Genomic DNA, 26,542 nt, shown 5'->3' on the forward strand with positions numbered 1-26,542 from the left:
GTTTGATTCTTGTCTGCACCCTCACTGGGGATTGAACCCACAACCTTGGTGTATTGCAATGATGCTCTAACAAACTGAGTTCCCTCAGACTGCCTTTTAAATAATGAAACATTCAATAACAGTTAGGAATTCAAATTTAGATATTATGTATCCCTTAAAAATAAACAGCATATATAATAATATGTAACTTATAATATTATTTATAATAATATCTTTTATATGTAATAATATTTATTTGTTTATATTTAACCTGTTAAGATTTCTTTTTTGACTTGGAGAGGAAACTAAGTATACATGTCTGTCAGATAGCACACAGCTCAGTAATGGTTGAATGAATGAACAAATGACCCCCTGTCTACTTTATCTAGTAGCGTCTTGTATTGAGGGGTACTACTCATAGTTTACCCAGATTTTGTTAGTCACATAAACCGACTTTTTGGTGTGCTCCTTAGGACTACGCTGAAGTACTGTTTTCCTTCTCCACCTTTCAATTACCAAATAGTCATTTCTTAAAGCAGTAGTAAGTCTGAGGCTTTTAAAAAACAATTTTTAATTATATTGACCTACAATATTATCTTAGTTTCAGGTGTACAACATAGTGATTCAACATTTATGTACCTTATGATGTGATCATCATAATAAATCTACTAACCATCTGTCATGGTATACAGTTATGATCATATTAACTATATTTCCTATGCTGTACATTACATCTCCCTGGCTTATTTCATAACTGGAAATTTGTACTTCTTAATCTACTTTCTTTTTGGTGCCCATCCCCCCTCTCTCCTCCCCTCTGGCAACCATCAGTTTGTTCTCTGTAGAGACCAGTTTGTTTCTGTTTCGTTTTGTTTGCTCCTTTGTTTTTGTTTTATATTCCATATATAAGTGAAATCATATAGTATTTGTCTTTCTCTGTCCAATTTAATTAATATAATACTTTCTCTAGGTCCATTCATGTTGTCAAAAATGGCAAGATTTCACTCATTCGTTTTTATGGCTGAGTAATATTTCAATATTTTATTATATATATATAATCACATCTTCTTTATGCACTCATCTATTGATGGACACCTAGGTTGCTTCCAAACCTTGGGTATTGTAAACAATGCTGCAGTGAACATAGGGTTGCACAAATCTTTTTGAATCAATGTTTTTATTTTCTATGGGTAAATACCCAGAGGTGGAATTGCTTAGTTGTAGAGTAGTTTTATTTTGAATTTTTAAAGGAATCTTCATACTGTTTTCCCTAGTGGCTGCACTAGTTCACAATCCCACCAACAGTCTAGGAAGGTTCCCTTTCATCCTTGCCAATACCTGTCATTGGTTGGCTCTTGGTTAACAGCCATCCTGAACTGGTCTGAAGTGCCATCTCAGTATAGTTTTGATTTGCATTTCCCTGATGATTAGTGATGTTGGGCATCTTTTCTTTTTTATTAAAAATGTTTAATGTTGACATCATTTCAGGTGCCTCCCTTTCCCCCACTTTCCCCACCTCCACCCACCCCTGCCTCCCCTTCCCTTGGTCTTCACTAAACTATTGTCTGTGTCCATGGGGTATGCATACATGTTCTTTAGCTAATCCCTTCAAGTTCTTTATTCAGTCGCTCCCACCCCCTCTCCCCTCAGGCGATGTTGGGCACCTTTTCATGTGTCTGGTGGCCATCTGTATGTCTTCTTGGGAGAAATGTCTATTTGGATCCTCTGCCCATTTTTTTAATTGGGTATTTTTTTATGTTGAGTTGTATGAGTTATTTATGTATTTTGTATATTAACCCCTTATCAGATACATCATTTACCAATATTTTCTCCCATTTAGTAGGTTGCCTTTTTGTTTTGTTGATGGTTTTCTTTACTGTGCAAAAACATTTTTGTTGGATGTAGTCCCATTTGTTTATTTTTGCTTTTGTTGCCTTTGCCTGAGGAGACATATCCAAAAAAATATTGCTAAGACTGATGTCAGAGGGTTTACTGCCTATGTTTGCTTCTAGGAATTTTATAGTTTCAGGTCTTACATTTAAGTCTTCTATCCATTTTGAGTTTATTTTTGTATATAGTGTAAGAAAGTGGTCTAGTTTCTTTTTCTTTTTTTTGCTTATATCTGTCCAGTTTTCCCAACACTATTTATTGAAGAGATCGTCTTTTCCCCATTTTATATTCTTTACTTCTTTGTTGTACATTAATTGGCCATATAAGTGTGGGTTTATTTCTGGGCTCTCTGTTCTGTTCCATTGATTTATGGGCTGTTTTTGTGCCAGTACCATGGCTTTCTAGTTAGTTTGAAATCAGGGAGCGTGATACTTCCAAATTCGTTCTTTTTTCTCAAGATTGCTTTGGCCATGTAAATTTTAGGATTATTTGTTCTAGTTCTGTGAAAAGTTCCATTGGTGTCACGATAGGGATTGCATTCGGTCTGCAGTGGAACTTTTTTTGAAGTTCAGAGCAGTGCCTGTCAATCTTTCTGTGCCTACACTTTACCTGGTAACTGCAGGTTCCGATTCCGCAGTTCTGAGGTGGGGCCTGAGGTTCCACCTTTCCTGTCTGATCCCAGGTGATAAGGATGCTGCTGGTCCAATGACCACACTCTAAGTAGAATGGAGGTCAGTGATCGCAACTTCCCAGGGGAGGAGTGATCCAAGAAACTGGGAGAAGCAGGAGAATACTTAGGTAAAAACTCTTCTTATGAAAACTTTGAATGGCAAGGACTAGAGTTTGGCTAAGAAAACAGTGTAGTTCAGAGCAAGGAAAAATTAGTAGGTCAGTGCCTGTCACCTAGCTATTTGAAGTGATACTCGTTTAGATAGAACCTCTTACCTGTTTTGAAAATGCTTAGATTATTAGCAGTATTGTTTAATGAACATTTGGAGAGGTATGTGGAAGTTACAGGGGAGGAAATTGCAGTACAGATTTTAAAGACTTGCTAAGCAATTCAAATAAAGGACCTATTTTCTAACAACTAACTGCTTATGACTGTTAATAATGGGAAAGTTCCTATTTTAGCCATAGTTTCTATGATTGCATGTTTTGGGTTGCTTCTCTGAACACATTTAAAAATATCAATACTTCTTATTTTTGTTTGTTTGTTTTTTTAGAGAGACAGGAAGGAGAGAGAGATAGAAACATCTATGTGAGAGAGAAACACCTATTGGCTAGCCCTGGCCGGTTTTGCTCAGTGGTTAGAGCGTCAGCCCGCGGACCGGAGAGTCCCAGGTTCGGATCCCGCTAAGGGCACGTACCTTGGTTGCAGTTTGTCCCTGGCCCAGGACCTCGGTTGGGGTCGTGTGGGTGGCAACCACTCGATGTGTCTCTCTCATTCTGAAGATAAATGCAAAACAACAACAACAATAAAAAACACCTATTGGCTGCTTCCTGCACACACCCCTCACTGGGGATCGAGCCCGAAACCTGGGCATGTGCTCTGGTCCAACAGGGACCTCTCAGTCCATGGGACGATGCTCAATCCCTGAGCCACACTGGCCCTGTACTGGTTTTTTTAAACCTGTAGTAGGTTGAGTAGTGCCCACAGCAGGGGATGCCACTATTCTTTAGTTGTTTATGTATTACTAATAGTAGGTAAAGGACCCTGACCTTCAAAACAGAAATGTTTGGTATTCCCAAAGTTCCTTGTGGAGTTATTTATAGACCAGTTAATGGCAAATCAATTTTATCCATCTTTGAGTTGGTCTTAAAACAACTGTTTCTTATTTTCCCTTATTTAAGAAATGCCAAAGAGCTTGGCATTGAGTTTCCCACCATTGCATGTATCTGATGACCAAAAATTTATGTTAATTCATTTTCATGCTCAAATAGGAGAGAAATTTTAATTTCGGGCCTCTGGCCACCACCTCTGTCTCAATAATGGTAATTATGGTGGGCATTTATTAGTATCTCATGTGGTCTTCGTGTGAACCCTGTAAATCAGTTATGATTATTATTTCCTGTTTATCGATGAACAATCTGACACTCAGAATACTTAAGTAATTTGTTCAAGGTGACTAGACTGTCACAGGTAGATGTAGTACTCAAAACCCAAGTCTTCACTACTGTTCTCGGAATCCCGAGAAGTTTAGTGATTTTCCCCACATCACATAACTGGTTAGTAGCAAAGCTGGAACCTAAGTCCTTAACTCTCAGCTCAGCAGTATTCTAACACTGTGCCACCTTATGGTATAGGTCTGTAATGAAAACCAGAACAACTCCTTGCTCACGAAAGCAGCTGCCAAGAGGGCTTTCCCACGTATACTGTTCTTAGTTCTGTGAATCTTGGCAAAGTGTCATCTCTTATCAACCAAAGTGGGTTCCACAGTTACCGCCGACAGCATGCCTGCCTGAGGAACCTAGAGTCTCCACACACTGGTGCTTTTAAAAGTCACCTAGTGTCCTTATTGCATCCTAAAGGAAAACACCTAGGACCATCTGTCTAAATATTAACTTTTTGTACCTTTCTCAGTAGAGCAGCTCTTCCCTAGCACACGGGGGCCACATGGTTTTGCCGACGTCTGCTGTTCGTCTTTTCACACACGTGAAGGTTTGGAGCTATGAGGAGCTCAGTACACTCTGCACACGGGTTATGGAAAAAGCGATCAGAGAACCTGCCCTTAAAAGTTGATTAGAGACAAACTGGAAAATGACAAATAGGAAAATAAAGTCACAGAAGAAGCAGAGCAGGCCAAGTTGTCTGCAGAGAGGTTCCGTTTTCTTTGAAAGAGTTATGTTAAGCCCTTGCATGAGAAGCCGTATGGATTTATTAAAAAAAAAGTTCAAGACTCTTGGGTATAAGCCAATTCATATTTTTATATAGCTCAGAGACAGTTTTCATAGCAATGAAACTCTAAACTGCTTTATAATACAAAACTTTATCATTTTTGTTTTTCCCCCATAGTGTGGAAAAGAGCTTAAGGTCACAGATTTTTTTTCAAATCTGCCAGGAACTCATATTTTCCATGTTTGGGGATAAGACACAGTAGATTCTAAACATCTGGCTAGTCCCTATTTAAATAATTGTGTGTTCCATACACATCATATATATGTAATCTCTCTTTATATATATCCATATATATAAAAAATTATATTTTTATTCTATTTACCTTTTTGTGCTATAGACATTCTGAAATCTGGATTAGATTCTGACTCCAGTAGCAATTGGAAGTCACTCTTCTAAATGTCGGTTAAGGCAAAATATTCCCCCACTCCTTTTCATATAAACTCAAGCGTGGCTTAGATTTTTATATTTTCGTTGCTCTACTTTTCTCAAAATTAAGGGAATATGGGAGCTTTTAAAAGTTGTGCAAAATGAAGTTCTAGAATTGGCTGAGGAAGACTCAGCGTTAGACACTGGCCCGTCTCAGCAAGGACGGGATTGCATCAGATCCCTTTAGCTAGCCCCTTGGTCCTCTTGTGACCTGGACACCTTGCTGGCAGCTTCGGGGCAGCACTGTCAGAGGAGTGAGCAGGGGAGGTGAGGCATTCTGAGTTTTGGAGGAGAGAACAGGGCAGAGTAGTCTGAGGTCAAGGACACCCCCCCCCCGCCCCCAATTCCCCACCGCAACCTAACTACAGCAAAGCGAAGAGGAATGGAAGCCCGTCCTCCCTCACATTGTTCCCCGTGTCAACCGTCTGCTGAGACAACTTCCCTTTTGGTCCTTTCATCTTTCTGCCCATACTTCATTCACTAGTTTTTGAATATCTTTTATGTGCTGGATTTGGGGATATATCCAATTTGGGGCCAGAACTTGCCCTTGAGAAGCTCACTTTCTCTCTTTCTTGGAGACTACTTTTTTTTTTGTAAGCATAACAATGCTTTGAAAGATAATTTGTTTTCATCTAGTTGTTGCATACTGAAAGAAAATGTAGCCTGCCAGAATACCAGAAAGAGAAACCGTCACGGCCTCCTTTACTATCTGAGACTGGGAATCAATTGGCTAGATTAATCTTTTTAAAAAAATTAATTAATTACTTTTTTATTGTTGAAAGTATTACAGATGTCCCCCTTTCCCCCTCATTGACCCCTCCTTCCTGCTCCCACCCCCCTCCTGCTTTCTCTAACCTAATGTCTGTGTCCATTAGTTGTGCAGAATCTTTTCAGCTCCTATTGTGTTTACTTATGTTTAAAGGGCAGAGCAGTGATTTTAAACTTTTTTCCTTCTGTGGAATAGAGATGGGGCCAGTCTTTACTATCCAGGGCAGAGTTCAAAGTATGTGATTCAGCGTGAGGGGACAAAGGTTAAGAAGGACTGGGCTAAAGCCGAGGTGTCATGACAGAGGCGATGCTCTCTATCTGTACTCCCAGCGGAGAGACTGCAGAGCAGCCCGGAGGCCCGTGGTCACACCTGCTTTGCTTCCCTCCGTGGTGTCCGCAGAGGCAGCCTGTGGAGAAGGGAGTGTGCTTTCTGAGCTTTGACTACTGACTATTGACTACCTTCTGACTACTCACCCGACCACAGACTCACGTTTGCACTCGAAGAGAATGAGCTGTTTGCCCCTTGTGTAACTGGAGCCACAAGTGCCAAGTTGACAGCAGCTCGGCAAGGATCCAGATACGAGGTCGGATCAGGTGGGCATGTCCTATCCTGGTGGAGGTGGGCATTGGAAGGACTGCTCTGCCCAGTTGTGCAGGGGAATGGGAGCCACAGAAGGAGTGGTTGAGGCTTTGGGAAGTTGAGGCCATGGTGATGACTGGGAGATTCCCAAGAGACGGCCCTAGAACACAGCCTTGCAGGTTGCTGATTTGTAGCAACACGCTGGGACGGATGCTCTCGAGCACTGCTCCAGTGGGCTTTGGGTGACTGCCTTAAAGGAAATGTGCTTTCACGGTATGGAAGGGGGAAGCGATTCAGTCTGAAGGAATGGAATAATCTGGGAAGGGGGAGTTGAAAACTGTGTGTCATTTTTTCTTCATTTTTGACTCTTAGAAAAGGTGCTTTGGCTTTGCTAGAGATTTCACTTGTATTGCATACTGATCTTTGAGAGGTAGTTTTTTTTTTTTTTATCCTCACCCAAGGAAATTTTTCCATTTTTTGTTCAGGTAGAGTGGGAGGGAGAGAGAGGAACAGAGAGAGAGAGAGAAACATCGATGTGAAAGGAACACATCGAGTGGCTGCCACCCGCACAACCGACCAGGGCCGGGGACAAACTGCAGCCGAGGTATGCGCCCTTAGCGGGAACTGAACCCTGGTCTCTCGGGACCGCAGGCCGACGCTCTAACCGCTGAGCCAAACCGGCCAGGGCGAGAGGTAGTTTTTATTGAGCTTATCTTTTTTTTTTTAATCCTCCCCTGAGGATATTTTTTCCATTCATTTTCAGATAGAGTATGTGGGGGGAGACATCGATGTTAGAGACACATCGATTGGTTGCCTCCTGCATGACCCCGACTAGAGCCGGGGACCGAACTGCAACTGAGGTACATGCCCTTGGCTGGAATTGAACCCACAACTCTTTGGTCCGAGGGCTGACTCTCTAACTGCTGAGCCGAAGTGGTCAGGGCAATTGAGCTTGTCTTTAAAAAGCTAATTCTAATTAGTTAACAATCTAATTCCAAGGAGTTAGAAAGGAGGACTCAATAAATTGTCCTCCTTGTGTTCCATGCCGTTTAACTACTGGATGGGACTCAATTATGTGTAAGTGAGATGATTTAGGTTATCGCTCATTCTGCCTCCAACACGACTGCCGTTTCCTAAGTCGTTCAAGTGTAGAGTTGCCCCTTTGTGTCTACTCTTAGGGTTATTGGAATACATATCAGGATGGAGCCCCGGACTCCAGAAACCGAGATTCTGGCTTGGCAGTGTTAGTGTGCTCTTGGGCCTGACATTTAACCCAGGTGGTCTGATTTTCTCATTTGTAAAATGAGGTCAGCATGTGAATCTTTTTTTTAAGATAGAGTGGAAGCGACGTAGGGGGATAGAGATAGAGATAGAGATAGAGATAGAGATAGAGATAGAGATAGATGTGAGAGAATCACATTAATTGGTTGCCTCCTGCACAACCAGGACCAGGGCTGGGGATTGAACCTGCAACCTAGGTATGTGCCCTTGACCGGGAACTTGAACCCACCACCCTTTGGTTTGAAGGCTGATGCTCTAACAGCTGAGCCAAACTGGCCAGGGCAGCATGTGAATCTTTAAGGTCTCTTTGTGCTCCAAGTGTCCTGGTTCCATGTCCTTGGCGTGTCAGGTGGGCTAGGTCTTTCGGAATGTGGGTTTTTATTCTGTTGACCCAGCAGCATACTCTACCCTATCCTGACTGATACAGTGTAAGTGACTACTCTGTACTTGATACTTTCTAGAGCTTTATATTACTGTGTAACTCATTTAATTCTCATAAAAACTCTATGCGATAGGAATTATTGCTCTCCCCCTTTCACAAGCGAGGAAACTGAGACACAGAGAGGATATTCTTTTCAGTGGATTATTTATTGAAAGTGCTATTTTTATATTTTAAATAGAAATAGTCTGTGTTAAATAACTAGAGATGGCTATCTCATAAATGAATTTTGAAATGATTGCACTGAATCTCTTAAAAGCAGAACACTGAAGGAAGAGAGGAAGTGGGAGGGAAGGATGAAGGGAGGGAGGGAGATTTCTTCAGATTCCCTCCCTACCCTCTGGCATATGATGCCGAAAGGTGATCAGGATTCTAAGCACATACATTTTGCTCAAGAATCCCCTTTAGGAGCAAGGGGATTCCTGCTTCATTTTAAGTATCTTGAAGGAATATGAGAACTAAATGACATGGAGCTGAGAAATTTTTGAACACTAAATTTTAGGTTGCTTATCAGATTGTGTTTGGTCATGGGGAAGTCATTTAGTGACTAATCAAATGGCTACCTGGAAAGCAGATTTTGCTTACTAATAAGGGTACAATCTGGAAACAGCCTCTGAATGAGGAGCAGCCTGGTTAGGATGGCTCATCTTTGATTTTGAGAATGGCTGTAACTTTCATAACTGCCTGCCTGTCCTCAGCACCAGTCCTGCACCCCCACCCCACCCCATCTTTTTCCCGGCCATCCTGAAGTGTTTGTGCCAATTCGGAAGATAGATGATGTAGTGTGGTTGGGCAGGCTGCCTGCTATGCCCCTTAGGTGGCTGGTGACCTGAAGCAAGTGACTTTACCACTCTGCATCTCCGAGTTCTCATCATTCAATGGAGATCACGACAGTGGCTACCTCACAGGGCAGTTGTGCGGGTTAAAAGACCTTAGAACTGTGTGCGCCTTGTGGAAAGTGATGTCTAGATTTTTGCTATTATTGTTCCTTAATGGGTCTGATCTGTCTTTGCCTCTGGGCGTTTGTACGTTCTCTTCTCTTTCCATCGTCCTTCATGGGACCGACTCATTTGCTCCTCAGGCTGCAGCTCAGTGGTGGCTCTTGGTGTGGGGTGTTTTCCCACATGCCTCTAGCCCTGGTCACATCCCCTCTGTGTTGCCATCCACCTAGCAGTGACTTCTGTCAGAACCCGCACAACATAGTTTTCTACCATCAGTTTACTTGTCCACGAGGATTATGAGCCTGGGACATTTGTTTTCCTTTCTTTTCTTTTTAAATATTTTATGGTTATGAGGGAGATACTGGGTAAATGTATATCAAATTGATAAATGGACCAATATTTCCTCCCTCTCGACTTTCCCCTTCCTCCCTCTCTTCCTTCTTCTCTCCCTCTCATTCTTCTTTTCTACTTTCCTTCCTTCCTTTCTATCAAAGCTCCTCCCTCCCTTTGCTTTAACCTGGCCCTTGATGCATTTTCTTAGTTGCTCCTCACGGGAGCCCTGTGAGGCAGCTCTATGAGCAGTCCCTTTCTGCCGGGCAGTCGGCGGCTTGCCCAGCCAAAGGGGCGGTGCCTTTACAGGTTTGTCGTCCGGTGCTGCTGCCTCTGCCGAACGAATTTGGGCATTTTTCTTTGGAATTCCCTTCTGGCCAGTCTATGAACCGCATTAAGAAAACCAATTTTATTTTTTGGTCGTTCTCAGAAAAGATGATCTCCAGTCTGAGTACCTGATTCATCATATATGAAATCCAAATAAAATTGGATCATATCAGAAATCAAAGCCACTTTCAAAAGACAAAGATGTGCCATCCTTAAGAATATTTAAATGACTTGAAGAGGCACTGTCCACTTCTAGAGGCTTGTAGTGGCCACATTGCTGGGCTGAAGGCTGGTGATACTCCTGTGGACTTTGTTTTGATGTGGTTGAGAGATGGGAGGCTGGGAGAGGAAGGTTATATTACTTTTTAATCCCATCTCACATTCTTTGTGACAGCTTTGTTGAGATATAATTTATGTACCACACAATTCATCCATCTAACATGTAAAATTTAGTGGTTTTTAGTATATTTAAAAAGTTGTGCAACCAGCACCACTGTCTAATTCCATTTACATCACCCCAAGAAGAAACCCTGTACCCTTTAGTAATTCCCCTCCATTCCCCTCATTTCAACCCCCTGGCAATCATCAATTTATTTTCTGCCTATGGATTTGCTTATTCTGGACATTTCATATCGGTGGAATCATATAACATGTGGTCTTTATGACTCTTTCACATGGCATAATGTGTTCAAGGTCCATCCATGCCGCAGTGTGTATTAGTGCTTTATTGCTTTGTATGGCTAAATATTCCATCATATGGATATACCACATTCTTTTTTTTTTATCCTCACCCAAGGACATTTTTCCATTTTTTGTTCAGATAGAGTGGGAGGGAGAGAGAGAGAGAGAGAGAGAGAGAGAGAGAGAGAGAGAGAGAGAGAAACATCCATGTGAAAGGGACACATCGAGTGTTTGCTGCCCACACGACCCAACCAGGGCCGGGGACAAACTGCAGCCAAGGTACATGCCCTTAGCAGGAACTGAACCTGAGTCTCTCTGGACCGCAGGCCGACGCTCTAACCACTGAGCAAAACTGGCCAGGGCAGATATACCACATTTTATTTACTCATTCATTAGTTGACTGACATATAGGTTGTTTCCACTTTTTGGCTACTATGAATAATGCCGCTGTTGATATTTGTGCATGAATCAGCTTATGAATGGATAAATATATTGTGATATGTCCCTATAATGGAATAATATTCATCTATAAAAGAATGAAATACCTATGCATGCTACAACATGGATGGAAATGTGCTAAATGAAAGAAACCATTTATTGCATGATTTCATTGATACTGAAGGTCCAGAATAGGCAAATATATAGAGACAGAAAGTAAATTGGTGGTTGCCAGGGCCTGGGATAGGGAGGGAGATGAGGAGTTACTGCTGTAGTGTATAGGGTTTCTTTTTTGGATGAGGAAGATGTTCTAAAATGTATTGTGTTGACGGTTGTACAACTTTGTGAATATACTAAAAAACAACTGAATTTTTTACTTTATGGGGGTACATTGCATATATTATTTTTTTATTCTCACCTGAGGATATGTTTATTGATTTTTAGAGAGAGAGGAAGAGAGAGAGAGAGAGAGAGAGAGAGGGAGAGAGAGAGAAACAGCAATGTGAGAGATAAACATTGATTGGTTGCCTCCTATACACACCCCAACCAGGGATCAAACTGCAACCCAGGCATGTGCCCTGACTGGGATTCGAACCCATTTTCTTTTGGTGCATGGGACAATGCTCCAAGCAACTAAGCCACCTGGCCAGGGAAGGAGTTCATTATATTTCAGAAAAATGATTCATAATGACCATCATTAAGTGCATACCAGTTGCGTACTCCCCACCAGTACCTGTGAGGCATTGTGACGCATAAATGAGGAGGAGAGTACTTGTTCCCTGTGCTCTGAGAATTTCAGTGGACATGTGTAGAGGACCTGGAGATCCATGAAAAGTTTTATCAAGGTCATGCATCACTCAGTGCTAGTTTCTGGGTATAGGCCACACTCAGAAAGATCTCAGCATCTCTGAGCATTAGCCATAGATCTTCAGAAAAATGTTAACATGTGGCCTGCTCCCATATTTATATAACCTAGATGTGGTATTATCCATCCCTTACAATGCGGTGGGTTCCCTGAGGGCAGGAGCGCTGCCTGACCACCTTGATTCCCTGGCTTAGCGTGTCTGCTCCTCCCTCAGGCAGGAGTAGGATGTGTTTGGTGATTGAATAACTGCTGTTTCCGAAGCCTTCCTCTGGTTTGTTTCTAGGACAAAAATGCCTCAGGCTTATGGCTGCCTGCTCTGAAGAGCCTGGGGCTTGGCCCTGTGGGGACCGTGTTCCTGAATTCACCAACTGTCTGCATGGGTTTCTTTTCTCACAACTGGTGACTATTTTGTTTCTCTGGTGATTTCCCTGTGATTTTGCTTAAAATGATGACCAGGAATAATATGTGGTTACTTGTGGAACATCATGCTTTTCTCCCTGGTAATACATGCAAGACTCACGATGTCAGGGAGATTTAGGGAAAACAAAAGGTGGAATAAACCTTGCTTAAAAAAAATCACGTGTATCAAGCATCAATACGACAGCTTTTGTGTAGCTTATGGGTCTTTGCCGTAATAAGAAATTGTTTTCTTTTTCTTTCTTTTTTTCTCTGTGAAAGTACTTTATGTTGATTGAGTTCTTTCTGTTAAATATCCTTTGCTTGCACTGTTGATTTTTTGCTTCATTTTTTTCATTTCCCATGCTGTTCAGTTACTGGATGCCAGAAGAACCAAGGTTTGTCCACTCTTGCGGCTCGTTTGTTTTGCTCTGCACAGCCTCATCTCCCGTGTTTGAGTGTCTGTCTCTGTCTGCGTGTTGCCTTTTGCTTGCAGATGCAGTAATCCTGTTTACTAAACCTGTTCACAGCTTTATTTGTAAAAATAAAGTCCTTGTTTGTGTCTCCTTGTAATGGATGCTATTATTTTCATTTTTAAATGGCTATTCATTTAACATGGAAAATAATGGATAGTAGAGTAAAGAACCCCTTAGGAAACAAGGAATACTGAGTCTGGAGCATTGTGGGGCATCAAGAAGGTGTGTTTGTGAGTTTCCCTCTAACCCTTTCCACTTCCTAAATTAAAACTAGATACGTAATTTCCCTCGTGACTCACACTAATATACTGTTTCTGTGTGTGTGTACATTTCTTTTCTCCTAAGACATTGAGAAAGCATCACTGAATTAATTCCCCCTCTCCATGTGCTGTCCCATGCCTCTGAAGTCACCCTGGAGGACTTCACGGTTGGCCCTGGGGACCTCATGATTAACATTCCATCCTCATGGTGTGGCACCAGCAAATAGCACTTGGCATTTCCATTGACATTTCCCCTTCTTTCTCCTCTCCTGCTCTGCCTTTCTCATCACAGCACCTGCAGCTGACAATCCAGGCCCTTCAGGATGAGCTGCGGACCCAGAGGGACCTCAACCACCTCCTGCAGCAAGAGAGTGGTAACCGTGGAGCTGAGCACTTCACCATTGAGCTGACCGAGGAGAACTTCCGGCGCCTGCAAGCCGAGCATGACCGGCAGGCCAAGGAGCTGTTCCTCTTGAGGAAGACCTTGGAGGAAATGGAGCTGAGGATCGAAACACAGAAACAGACCCTCAATGCCCGAGACGAGTCGATTAAAAAGCTTCTCGAGATGTTACAAAGTAAAGGTTTGCCGTCCAAAAGTCTCGAGGATGACAACGAGCGGACACGGCGGGTGGCAGAGGCTGAGTCTCAAGTCAGCCACTTAGAGGTGATTTTAGATCAGAAGGAGAAGGAAAACATACATCTTAGAGAGGTAAGGACATTCACTTTATTGCCCCAAAGCTATATGTTACAAGTTAAAATATGTTACCAAGTTATTTTCACAGGTTGAAAGATATCTACTGCCTTAAAATGCCCTTTGTCCCCTGTTTTATAGCCTTCCTGTCTGCTTATCTCCTGTAAGCTGGAATTTTGCATTCTTTTTTTTCTCTGCTCACCACACATATGTTCCATTATTCTTCAACGCGTATTCAGGGCCCAAGCATGTATAGCACATGTCAGCTCTGTGGTTTACAACGGCTTTCCCACAGATGGTCGTTATTTCAGGGCCTTTTACGTACGGTACTGTTTAAGTTTTAGATGTTTACCAAGTATCGTCTCTCTAAAGGACCTGAATGAATAGGTGATCAGCAAAACAATAAACCTAGGTATTTTTTATAGCTGAATCGAAGGCAGAATTTGCAGAAAGTAAAGCATATGGATAGTTCTGGCAAGTATGGTAAAATGTGCAGAGCACTTTTGAACATTTAGATTTAAGATCATCTTTGTTTGCCTACATTCATCTAGGACAGGGTGTCCCAGGGTTCCTTTGTGTTTCGCACTTAGTGGATTAAATCATTCGAGTCTTTCCGAGGCAGCCTCTCCGGCCCGCCACCACCATTGAATGTTGGGATGCTCGTTTATCTGAGAAAATGTGGTTGGATAGAGCTTAGGTAAAAGGTGGGTGACAGCCAAGGTTTGAAATTTTTATAGCAGCTCTTTGCCACTATGGTGGGTCTGGATCTCGAAAGTACCATGCAAGCAACATGCAATGGGAGACACAAATCTCACAGAAAAGAGTAAGTAATAAAATGGCATGAGGTATATTTTCAAAATATGCTACATCAATAAATAGAAATTCCAAAAGATATTTGCTTCCGGACCAAACCAGATTTCCTGGTGTTACATACCTGCTCAGATGGGCAGCCCTTCCTACGAGTCGTTTGTTCCTTGTTCAGACACATGGCTTCCGTGTCGGGACTGACTAACACAGATGCTCCTATGCTTTCTCTGATGTAGATTGTTTTTGCTTAGAACATTTGAACAGAATTTTGTGTTTTCAGACTTAATATCTTCGGTGCTCATTCTTCCTCGTTTTGTTTTCATGAGACCTTAGCAACATGCTTGGGAAACCACATGGCTTGGTATCATGTTGAGATGCTGAAAGAGGTGTTTTGTTGGGCCTGGTCTTCCTATTCTTATTATAAGAGGGTGATTGTGGTGGGAAGACTTCTAAGATGTCCCCAATGATCCTTGCCTCTTGGAATTCATGCCCTAGTAGAATCCTCTCCCCTTGAGTAACACTAGTGACTTGCTGCTAAACAATGGAATATGGCAAAGGTACTAAGATGCCAATGACACTTCCTTGACAAGTTTATGTAAGACTGTCACTCCATCTTGTTAGCAGACTCTTTTGCCTTCTTAACTCACATGCTTTTATAAAGCAAGCTGCCAAGTGGGAGATGCCACGTGGTAAACTGAGGGCAGCCGTCAGCCAATACCCAGTGGGGAACTGAGACCCTCACTACACAGCCACAGAGAACAGATAACTGCTAACAACCACTTAGTGAGCTTGGAAGTGGATCCTTCTCCAGTTGAGCCTTCAGATGAGATGACAGATCCTGGGCTGACTCCTCGACCTTAGCTTTGTGAGCATCTGTGAAGCAGAGGACCCAGCTAAGCTGGGCCTGGCTTCCTGGTCCCCGCAGACTGTGAGATAATAAATGTGTGTTGCTTTAAGCTGCTGAATTTTGGGGTAATTTGTTACATAGCCATAGAGAGCTGATACAGTAGACCAGAAACTAATCTCTTCCTGCCTTACTCCATAGACTTTCCATTCAGTGTTTCCAACTAATTTCCCTGACCATCAGACCATTCGTGGGTAGCCCTTACCTTGGCTCATCAAGAAGGGAGAATGTGGGAAAAGTGTCTCTATATGAAAATCTTATGTGTTTTTTTTTAAAGATTTTTTATTGATTTTACAGAGAGGAGGGGAGGGGGAGAGAGAGTGAAACATTAATTTCTGCCTTCTGCACCACCACTGGGGATTGAGCCCAACATCCAGGCACGTGCCCTGACCAGGAATCAAACTGGCAGCCTTTCAGTGCACAGGATGGCACCTAACCAAATGAGCCACACCAGCCAGGGCAATATAATAATCTCATTTTAAACTTGAACTCAACAAACAAGACTTGGAGGCCTGAAAGAACCCTTTCTAAGAGATGATTGTACTATCTTGTGAGAGCCATTTGTTACATTTTCAGGAATTTATTAAGCCTTCTTTTAAACCATTAAGAACTCGGAATTGGTCACGGGGAGTAGTATTTACACTATGGGAATCAGTAAGATGCCATTCTCAGGGCCTACCCACACTCCTCCCACACGCCCCATTCCTGAAAGCCCATTTTCAACACACCTCTAAATAAATGCCATGAAATGTTTGCACACAATACAGCAAGAAGAGGAAGTTAAATAGGTCAGAATTATCAGTGCGTTAACCACATCATCCATCAAAAGTTTTTATAACAGCATCTGGATTGATGCTTATGTGTCACATTATAAAGAATGCTTTATATGATTCATATTTAATTCTTTCAGCCACCTCACCTATTCATTCATCCATCCCTTGAATGAGTACTTATGGAGGATCTGTTTTGGGATAGAGCGATGATAACTGATAACGTTTGACTTCATGGTGCTTGTATTGTATTGGGGGATGAACTAGAAGAATACAGATATCTATTTAATAGTTAAACCGAGAAGTGTCATGAAGAAAAGGAGAGGATGAAGAACTAGTAACTTGGGTTGGACCATCTTCTTATTGGGTGGTCAGGGAAGGCCTCTTGGAGGGGGTGACATTGTGAAGTGAGATCTGAGTGACGAAAAGGAACCAGCCATGCAAGGCTCTCAGAAGACTGTTGCAGTCATATGGGAAGACCCACACCCGAGAGGTAGGTGCTGTTATTTTGCCCACTTTACCTGGGGAAACTGAGGGACAAGTGATGTTTAAAAGCTTGCCCAATGTCCCACAGCTAACAAGTGGTGACGCTGGTATTCAAATCAGGCTGACGCCAGAGTCTTAGCTATTGGACCATTTCATTATATCCCTTTTCTAGAAGGATCTTTCTCAAAGTGTGCTCTGCAGAACAGCCCTTTTGTGGGATGTTGGTGTGGGTTATGAGAGAAAAAGGACTGCAGGGCCAAATAAATTTGGGAAAATGCTGGATTCCATAGAGTTTACTGCAAATGTGCGCCAGTCATTTCCGAGAAGGGTCTAGGGAAGGCAGAACATCTCACACTTATTTGACTTGCTTTTCTCTGGTTGCACTGGTGTTCTTGGTAAAGCACCTGGGAAAATGCTATGCTAGGAAAATAACAATTGTGTTTTTAATATGTGACCTGCAAAATATGTAATAATATGCAAATAGTTGTTTCCCATGGCCAAATAAGTGAGTAATTTTCTCCATTAGTTATTCTAGAAGGCAAACCTTGTAAGCTGTTTCCATATTCTCTGCTGAGTTTTAGAATGTTCTTCTGTCAAGAAATTGTTTTGGTGGTGGTTGTGGGGGATGTGGCTGACTGCCAGCAAGAATAACCCAGCTTGAATAAGGAAGTTGCCTGACCTAAGTTAATTTAAATGAATCTAAAACAGGATTTAAAATATACTTGAAGTTTTAAGTTCAGCGTGTTCCTGATTTCTTTTTCATTTTGCATGTTTTGACCCTGTTGGGGCTAAATGGTGTAATGCTGGGGACGAGAGAGCGAGTGGTTTTATGATTCATTCTTAGGCAAAGGTTTGGACCTCATATAAAGCCCATCTTCTGGAATACTGGCCTCGTTTAGCCTATTGTTCCAGGAGATTTCAAGTTGGCAGGAGCTGCACCTGGCGAGAGTTATATTGCTTTAGCGTCTGTGTTTCAGGGGTCTGGAAAAGGCTCAGGGTGATACCACTTCTGTGCCTGGCAGGAAACAACAACAGAAAGATTATGATCTCAACTTATTTGGAAGACCAAAACGATTGCCCAAGAACTACAATGGATGTGCTAATGTGAGCTGAAGTGTTGGCTGAAATGCAGCATTACTCGCTGGTGTTGTCTGATGCCTTCGGATACAGGTTGATTTGATAAGACATTGTTTGATGTAGTAATAGTTTACCTTGTTCTCCAGCTTTTTCTGCAAAGAACATATTGTTCCATGTAAAGGTTTTAGTAATCAAGTACCCCAAATACTACTGATCTCATTAAATAAAAAGTGGGTTTACACACCAGGATCCTCCTATATTCACTCTCCTTAATATATTCTTGGCTGGTCCTTGGAGGGTCCAAGAGTCTTTGGACTCATTGTACTATAAGGTGTTTGAAAGGAAGGGATATATGTTCTGCTGCCATGCTGTGGATCTCCTATGCTAATCCCCTCGGGCAGCTTGTCTTTCTTTAGTAGCAAGGGCAGAAGGGCCCTCATGTCATCGGTGGTCACATTACTATTAACTCAGCACAAGTAAAACCCCCAGGAGAATGAGCCTGGGATTCCCTCCATGCTGTGTGTGTGTGTGTGTGTGTGTGTGTGTGTGGTGGGGGTGAATGGTGCAGCAGGGAGGAGGAAGGCAAGGCAATATGAATTCTTGATCTCCTTGATTTATCCAGATTGTCCCCAGGCTAGCGGGAGATCCACCAAGGAAAGTTTGTGACCTAGAAGTTCTTGAGCTCATAAACCTTTTATGGATAGCTCAAACCTCCCCCATAAAATCTTTGCCCAAACTTCTAAACTCCACCCTAGTATCTTTTCTCAAAAAACCATATGGCTTCTTTCTAATACACACTTGTCTCCAGTTTTGCTGGATGAGCCATGATGCTGCTGATGTAGGCATTTCTAATTCTGATGCTACAGATTCAATATATTCTATTTCTTCCAGCAAAGCCTATCACAGAAAACATTCCCAAACACAAATGACTGCACAAACATAACATTTTACATACGTTCTTTCCCAAGAGTTGTTTCCTACAAATATATTATAGAACCTATTTTAATAAAGTAAGTTTCTTATCTGATCAGTACATTCCATCAATATTACTGGACCTCAAATATTGCCTGCAGGTGCTCAATAAATATTTGAAAGAGTGAAAAAATAGTTAAGAAATACCTTGAGAATTGCTCTGTGGTGTATTTTCCCAGTATTAGAAAAGTTTATAATGATTATACAAGTGCCATGTTCTTTTATGTTTTCTCTATCATTGCTCTGTGTTTGGAGTAGAGCAGTAGCTTTGAGCGTCAACTTAATGGAAGCTTTCTTTCATTTTTTTTTTTTCAAAGTGTGTTGGACAGCTTTGGGCACATGTTGAACATCCACGTGCAGGATGCTGTGGGAGCACCTTGGGCAAATTATGGTCTTGGCCAGGGGTGCAGGTGGGCAACGCGGCTTGTCCTGTGCCACGTTACCGTACTAAGTGAATATTGCCATTGTCACTCTCATATACAGATAAGGAGACTGAGGCACAGAGAGGTAAGTAATGGTTCCCAGTTATTCACAACAAGTGCTGGGACCAAGGTCAGAACCTGGGAAGCCTGTCTGCAGAGAATAGACTTGACACAGTGCACGCTACCGCTTCTTGGGGTGGGGCACCCAGAGGACCTCAGGTGGCGCTTAAACGCTATGCAGCTTAGAGCAGGAGAGCTGACGACAGAGCTGGTCTGCAAAGGCAGGAAGAATTTCAGCACACATGGGTGGTGGAAAAGCACGGCTGGAGGAGCGTGAGCCAAGCCTGAAGCGGGTGGGGTTTGGGGCACAGTGAGTCTGGAGCAGCTGAAACTCCACCTGTCAGGAGGAAAAGGAGATAAAGGTAAGTGGGTGGTTTGAGGTCACTGAGGGCTCTGACCATGGGACACAGGGCATGGGCCTTTATTAGGTGGGCTCAGGGCAGCCTGTGAAGGAATCTTCCCTGGAGAATGGCATGACCAGAAAAGATTGTTAGTGCTAATCGACAGTGGATTGGCTAGCAAGGGACTAAAGGCATGGAGGTAGGTTCGAAGGATACTGTGGTTGTTCAGGTGACAAGAGTCTGAGCCTGGGCGGTGGCCACAGAAGTTGAAGGGAAAGGTCATCTCCACCTGCAGGCAGGACCTGCGCGCAGGGAGCTGTGAGGAGCAGACAACGCTGTGGTCCTGGAGGGGGCTGATGGTGGGACCGTGGGCAGGGGAGTCATCAGCAGAAGGCGCTGGGATTGAGGAAGGTATTTGGATGTGTTGAGTTTGATGACATACTGGTGGAGCTGTCCAACCAGGCTGAGAATATGGCTGAGGAAATGATTATGAAGTTCTGCACAGGTACATAAGGAGTTTCTGAAGATTGGTTGCTTGTTTGTTGTTTACACACACACACACACACACACACACACACACACACACACACACCTTGATAACTTGTGACCACCAAGCCCCCAGTTTGTGTGATCCTTCTAAAGGCTGCCTTGTCACTTATTCCCACTGTTATTTAGGAGGAGACACAAGGAACTGCATACTTCTCCTTCATGCCTCTTCGAATATGCCGTATCTTTTGAGATTGCATGGAATTTTCATTGACGCCCACTTGGTGTCGACTCCCTTTGTCCTCACGCATGTCGTTTCCTCCAAGCACTCTGTGTAAGGTGGATCCCAGTGCAGCCTCTCAGTGGCAAAGTGCTCCTGGATCCTGATTAACCACACGCCCAAAGCAGGATTTCACGCATTTATTCTCTCCTTTCTAATGACATAAAGAATGTATTTTTATTTAGCAACATTTGCCCTATCTTTAATTTTAATACATTCTTTAAACTTTGAACATCTTATGCGAATTTGAAATAGTTCAGGTTTTACCCCTTATTGATTTTAATGAGTATAACTGGTTGCTTTTCACAGTAACGGAGCTGGTGGAGTCCCAGGGAGCCATCAGGCACACGGCATTTTGGAACCTGCTGAGAAAAAGAAAGTGGCAGGGTAGAGGGGGTGGGGAGCCTGGTGGGAGGTTATGCTGGGAGCGACTCTGATCACTGTCCACATCCCCCTGTCCCGCTGCTCTGCCTTGGGTGTGGCTTCTCTTTGAGAAATATTCTTTTGTTAGCTGACCTAATTTATTATCATCATGGTTTGGTGAAACAGTACACCATAAATAAAACCTCAGCGGTGAGAAAATCCACAGCACCAGGACTGTGGGCACCTTCAGTGTTTCACAAGCTGCGGCAGTGGGAGCGTGAGACGGGCTCCGTTGTGCTGGGATCCTGGTGTCTTGGGTGCGGACATTAATTAATACCTCACATATGGAGGAGGCTTTGTGTTTTCCAGAACACATTCTGTTTTAATGATCTCCTCCGATGCTGCCCGTAACCCTGTGAGGGGAATCAAGCAGTGATGACATGGAACGTGTATTGGGCACTCGGGAACATCGCTAATCATTTTCCTGGGAGTGCCATTTAATGCTTTCAACAATACTCTCTAGCGGGCCTTCTGCCTTTCCGACAAGGAGGCTGAAGCGCAGAGCGGTGATGTGCCTGATCCAGGTTCTCAGAGTAAGTAGTCATGGATCTGGGCTTCAAATCTGGGTCTGCTGGTTCCAGGCACCTATTCCTAATCACTCCTTGATACTGCCAGGGATACATGTATATGTATATATATGTCTATTTCTATGTCTATATCTATATCTTTATATATCTATATCTGTATCTATATTTATATCTATCTATCTACATATTTATATATTAGCAAGAGAAAATAACCACATTGAATAAATATATATACATGGAACCTTATATACATGAGAAAGTCAGAGACCCCATATGTAGGAGAGGTTCAGAGACAGAAGGATAACATGGGAGACATCCTGAGCTAGGGGTGAGGTAAAGTGCCTTGGGGGTTTCAGAGGGTCATTGGAGAGGGATAAGAGCCAATGTTTAATAAATAGAAGTTTGCCCTGCCATATTTGTAGGTCAAAAAGAGATATCTGCTCATCTCCCATTATAGGTAAGACCCCTAATTCAAGTTCTTCCAAGTAGTCAAGGGATAGGCAGGTTTCTCTTGAGCCTAAAGCTAAAATTGCCTTTAGCTCAAAATAATCTGCAGATACTTGATCTGGAGTAGACCTGAGACCAGAATTATGGTCTTCTGACTTCTTGCTCAGGGATATTTTCTCTGTAAATACCAAAAGAAAAAAAGGAAAAGGCTTCGTCTCTCTCCCCCCCCCCTTTTCTTGCTACATCTCACCAGGGCCCGTTGAGTCGGGACTGTTCCGCCGGGAGCTCGCGCACAGTGCCAACGTTAGCCAGGCTGCACAGTGCCAGCGTTAGCCAGGCCGCACAGTGCCAGCGTTAGCCAGGCCGCACAGTGCCAACGTTAGCCAGGCCGCACAGTGCCAGTGTTAGCCAGGCCGCACAGTGCCAGCGTTAGCCAGGCCGCACAGTGCCAGCGTTAGCCAGGCCGTGGAGAAGGCAGCATGCGGCTCAGCCTCTCAGTGCACTCGTGGCTGTGAAGATGAAAAGTGCTTAAAATGAAAGTCACAAAAGAACTGCACGTTTGGTCCTCTGTACATTCCGAGGGAATCCATGAGTCTTTGTGAGCAGAGAATAAGGAAAAATGGGTGGTGCTTGGAGTTGTACCTTCCCTACTTCATCTGTTCAAAGTTAGCCCTTTTCCCTTCAGCTTTACCTCATTGCCTAAAACAAATGCTTTGCCTCCTCAAACTCAGTTTACTTTTTATCTGGCTTTCTCTGGTTACGTTCAGTTTCTGTGTCAACTGTGAGACATTAAAATTGTATTTAAAATCTACTGACGGATGCCTCATTTCATTAGTCTTCCAACTGGCTAAAGTTTGATAAAGTAAAATCTACTTTTCCACCCACCATAGCTCGGATGCGAAAGGGGTAGCTTTGTTTGTGTTTTCAGTTTGGGGTGTAGGTCAGAGGGCATCTGCAGGGTTTCGAGAGGGTTAAGGACAATGGGAGGACTTGCTCGTGACTCCGAGCAGTGGCTTGTGGTTACAGCAGTTGGATGTGAAGTTGTTGGATATGAAGCAGTTGGATATAAACCCTCCAGAGTAAAGCAAAATATAATTATACTATATGAGTAGTTTGTGGAAAAAGTAAAAAGAAAGAAAAGTGAGTGAGACTTTGGAATAAAAATTATAAAGTCTTACTCTTCATTTAGATCAGCAATTTCAACCTTTTTCCTCTCATGGCACACAGAAACTAATCGCTAAAATTCCGCGGCACACCAAAAATATATTTTTTGCCAATCTGACAAAAAAAAAAAAGGTATAATTTTGAGTCATTCATACTGGATGGCTACTGTTGTGTTAGCTATTGTCATTTTTCTTTATTTGACAATCTATGGGAAAAGAGCTCAGTGCCCTGACCAAATAGTCAGATATTGCATGTTTTAAAATTTCTTGCGGCACGTGGGTTGAAAAATCACTGCTTTAGATCAAAAGTTGGCAAATTAGACACTGGGCCAAATGTGGACCACCATCTTTAAAAAAAAAAGTTTAAATATGGCTTGAATTTTAAATGGTTACATTTTAAATGGTTACATAAGAACCGATATCATGTCCTCTATTTTGCTTGGTGTCCCTCAAAGCCTGAAGTATTTATTTCCTTGGCCCTTTAAGAAGGAGTCATGACTACTGATTTAGATGATAAATAAGTGGGTTTTTGAATCAAGATATTTGGTTAAAAGCCTATGTGCAATTAGTTAGAGTATCGAATCTTACTACTTTCATGTATAGCTTTTGAGTCTTTTTTAAAATAAGAGACAATATTTTTTCTGTAATTTCTACCCAGTTTTCTTTTATAATAGACCCATGCATTTCATCTCCAGAGTCACAACTCATTGAGTAGTGCCCGTTATTTCAGAACTCTGCAGCTCCTTCAGGAGTAGTGGGTATTGGGAAAAGATCCACGTGCATTAAATGCATTAAAAAGGGACCATCTGTGAAGTATTCACTAACCTATGATGTACCAGCAGAATGGGGATTGCCATTAACGCTCCAAAAAATTCAGGATTCCTGACAATTAAAAACAGACTTTTAACTCTTCCAATGCTTTTTGTGTGTGTGTGGTACGTGCCCCTAGCGGGAACCGAACCTGGCACTCTCTGGTTCGCAGGCCGACGCTCAACCGCTAAGCCAAACTGGCCAGGGCGCAATGCCTTTAAAAAAAAAAAAAAAAATATATATATATATATATATATATATATATATATATATATCTGTGTTGGTACTTTTTAGGCCTATGCAATTAGTGTTTTAAAAATCTGTGGCTGCTTTGCCCTGGCTGGTTTGGCTCAGCAGTTAGAGCGTCGGCCTGCGGTCCAGAGAGACCCCGGTTTGGTTCCCACTAAGGGCACATATGTTGGTTGCAGTTTGTCCCCGGCCCTAGTTGGGTCATGCGGGAGGCAGCCACTTGATGTGTCCCTTTCACGTCGATGTTTCTCTCTCTCTCTTCCTCTCTCCTCCCCCCCACTCTATCTGAACAAGGAATGGAAAAATGTCCTCAGTTGAGGATAAAATAAAATAAAAATCTATGGCCACTTTGAAGGAAATGGCCTGAAAAAGAAACTCTATGTACTATATATACAAGTCCTGTGAAAAAGAATTGTGAATACTAATTGTGGGTGTGCCCAGAACTGCTGGGCCTTCCTATGGAAGGTGCTCTTATCAAGCAAAGCCAGGGCCTGACAACTGAGCAAGCCCTGTCACCACCCCTGCCCCCCTCATCTCCCGAGCGGTCAGATTCCTTCGGCCCCTGCCGCCGGGGTGCCAGCTGTGTGAGCATTTTTGGTGTTGGGGGAAGACCCTGCTTATTACTGGGATTTTGCTTCCTTGGTGTACCTCAGAGTTTCTCAATCTCAGTGCTGTTGATACTGAGTCAGGATCAATCTGTGTTGTGCCTATCCTGTGCCTTGTAGGATGTTTAGCAGCATCCTGGGCTTCTACCTACTAGAAGCAAGTACAGTTGTCCCTCGTTTATCGCGGTTAATCCGGTCCAGACTCTAGCGGTTGCACCTGGCGTTGAAGGAGTCCTGAGGTGCTCGAATACATAGGCCTACAGTCCATTCGTACAGTAACTGTTATACAGGGGCGTATAATTGACTCAGACAGCCGAGTGCGCGCTCTATCATTTTCACTGTCTCGATCAACTTTTTAATGAATATATTTGAAAAAACCGTGATAGAGTGAAGCTGCGGAAGTCACAGCGCGAAGTGGCGAGGGACGACTGCAGTACCTTTCTCCTTCTCCCATTGTAACAACCAAAAATGTCTCTAGACACTGCATAATACACCCTGGGGACCACAGCACCCAGGCTGTGAGCTGCTGGTGCGAGTGATGCACACACCCTCTCATGGCTGTGGCAGAGACTTGGTTCCCACCCCACCTGCTTGAAACGTTTAGTGAGGAAGGGCAGCCCAGACCAGGACACGACCCAAAGACTGACTTCAGGGGACTGAACTAGGAAACGTATGTGCGAAGAGAGGTGGGGCTTGGAGCCTGGAAAGAAAACAGAAGCAGTGTGTGTGTGTGTGTGTGTGTGTGTGTACACACGAGAGAGAGAGAGAGAGAGAGAGAGAGAGAGAGAGAGAGAGAGAGAGAGAGAAAGAGAGAAAGAGAGAGACCAGGTGGGACTGAGAGACATTGAGAGAGAAGCTGCCTGACCTGCCCCACCCTGACTCCTCCCCTCTCAGAAATGTAGAGCCCAGAAAGAGGAAAGCCCTTGGAAAGGAATCCAAGGGAGGGGTGAGGAGTTAGCATTTTGATCTGAGATACCATTTGGGAAGGTTGAGATTTTGTGAAAATAAAAGACTCGATCCTCAGGCGTATTTATGGAGGTAATAATTATGGATCCGAGTAGACACATAAACCTCACTTTTTGACTACCAGACTCCCGCGATTAATTGGCAGTTTCATTTTACAGTAAAGGTTGTCGTCCCTGCTTTCCCGAAATGGCCTTGGAGTCTCCCTTTCTGTTTTTGGAATAAATATTTCTCTACGTGAACTGCTACATGATGCCCCACCCTCAGCACCACCAAACTTCAGGATAATTTCGGAGTGTGGTGGTTTTATCATGGGGAAATGTAGTACAGATGTTCAGAATTACCTTTTCTTTCGCCCCTTTAAAACATCATGACCACACATGCTTTGCTCTAAGTACTATTAAATATTTTTATTATTACTATTAAAAAACCTTGCCTCAGGCAGAGTCCCACTAAATCTCAAGTGAAGGCAAATATTTGTGTGTATAAATAGCAGCAAGTATTTATGCATATTACACTAAAAAAATCGGAACTCACATTTGGCTTTTTATGCAACTGAAACGTTTATGTTTCGACCCACTTAACCAAGTCCTCTAGTTTTACCCACTTTTCCTGACTCTGAAACTTTAAGTTCAGACTATAGGATTTTGTTCACTGTTCTTCCTCCTTCCCCAAATTATCTCTAGAGCTGGGTTTTTCTTTTTATCCTGCATATACCTTTGAACTCAGCCTGGTCACCTAATGCAATCTGATGGGAGGATTCGAACCGCCAGCATGAATTAGTACATATTTTTAAAAGTTATTAATAGAGGGAAGTTCTCTCCTCCCAGAGAATCCACAGATGCATGGCCGGGTTTCTTCACGTGCTGCACCCTGGGGCTCATGGTCCTATACCCAGGAAGTGCTGTATCCACACTCAGTGTGACCCCCAGTCAGACACCTATGGATGGAGATGAGCCGCCACGCTAACCTTAATTTCTTTTGGGTTTATTAGTGCTACTTCCTTTGTATATTTCTTGGGCAGACTTAAACGTATTTTTCTAAATAGTTGCTAAAAACAACCCCACCTCTTTCCACTTAATCACC

At 42.9% G+C, this 26,542-nt stretch overlaps 1 protein-coding gene across 2 annotated transcripts in view; it reads left to right on the forward strand.

The window, feature by feature from the left end:
• The window catches only part of ERC2 (ELKS/RAB6-interacting/CAST family member 2), a 922,431-nt gene that overhangs the window by 157,755 nt on the left and 738,134 nt on the right, over positions 1–26,542 (forward strand). For both annotated transcript variants that reach the window (XR_004960151.1, XM_036266685.1), the window contains exon 3: positions 13,266–13,682. Coding sequence is in view for 1 of the 2 variants with exons in the window: in XM_036266685.1 (XP_036122578.1) it covers positions 13,266–13,682 (417 nt within the window). In the remaining variant the exon portion in view is untranslated. The remainder of the gene's footprint in view (positions 1–13,265; positions 13,683–26,542) is intronic.

This window comes from Molossus molossus, unplaced genomic scaffold (genome assembly GCF_014108415.1).
Source record: "Molossus molossus isolate mMolMol1 unplaced genomic scaffold, mMolMol1.p scaffold_m16_p_18, whole genome shotgun sequence".
NCBI classification, from domain to species: domain Eukaryota; kingdom Metazoa; phylum Chordata; class Mammalia; order Chiroptera; family Molossidae; genus Molossus; species Molossus molossus.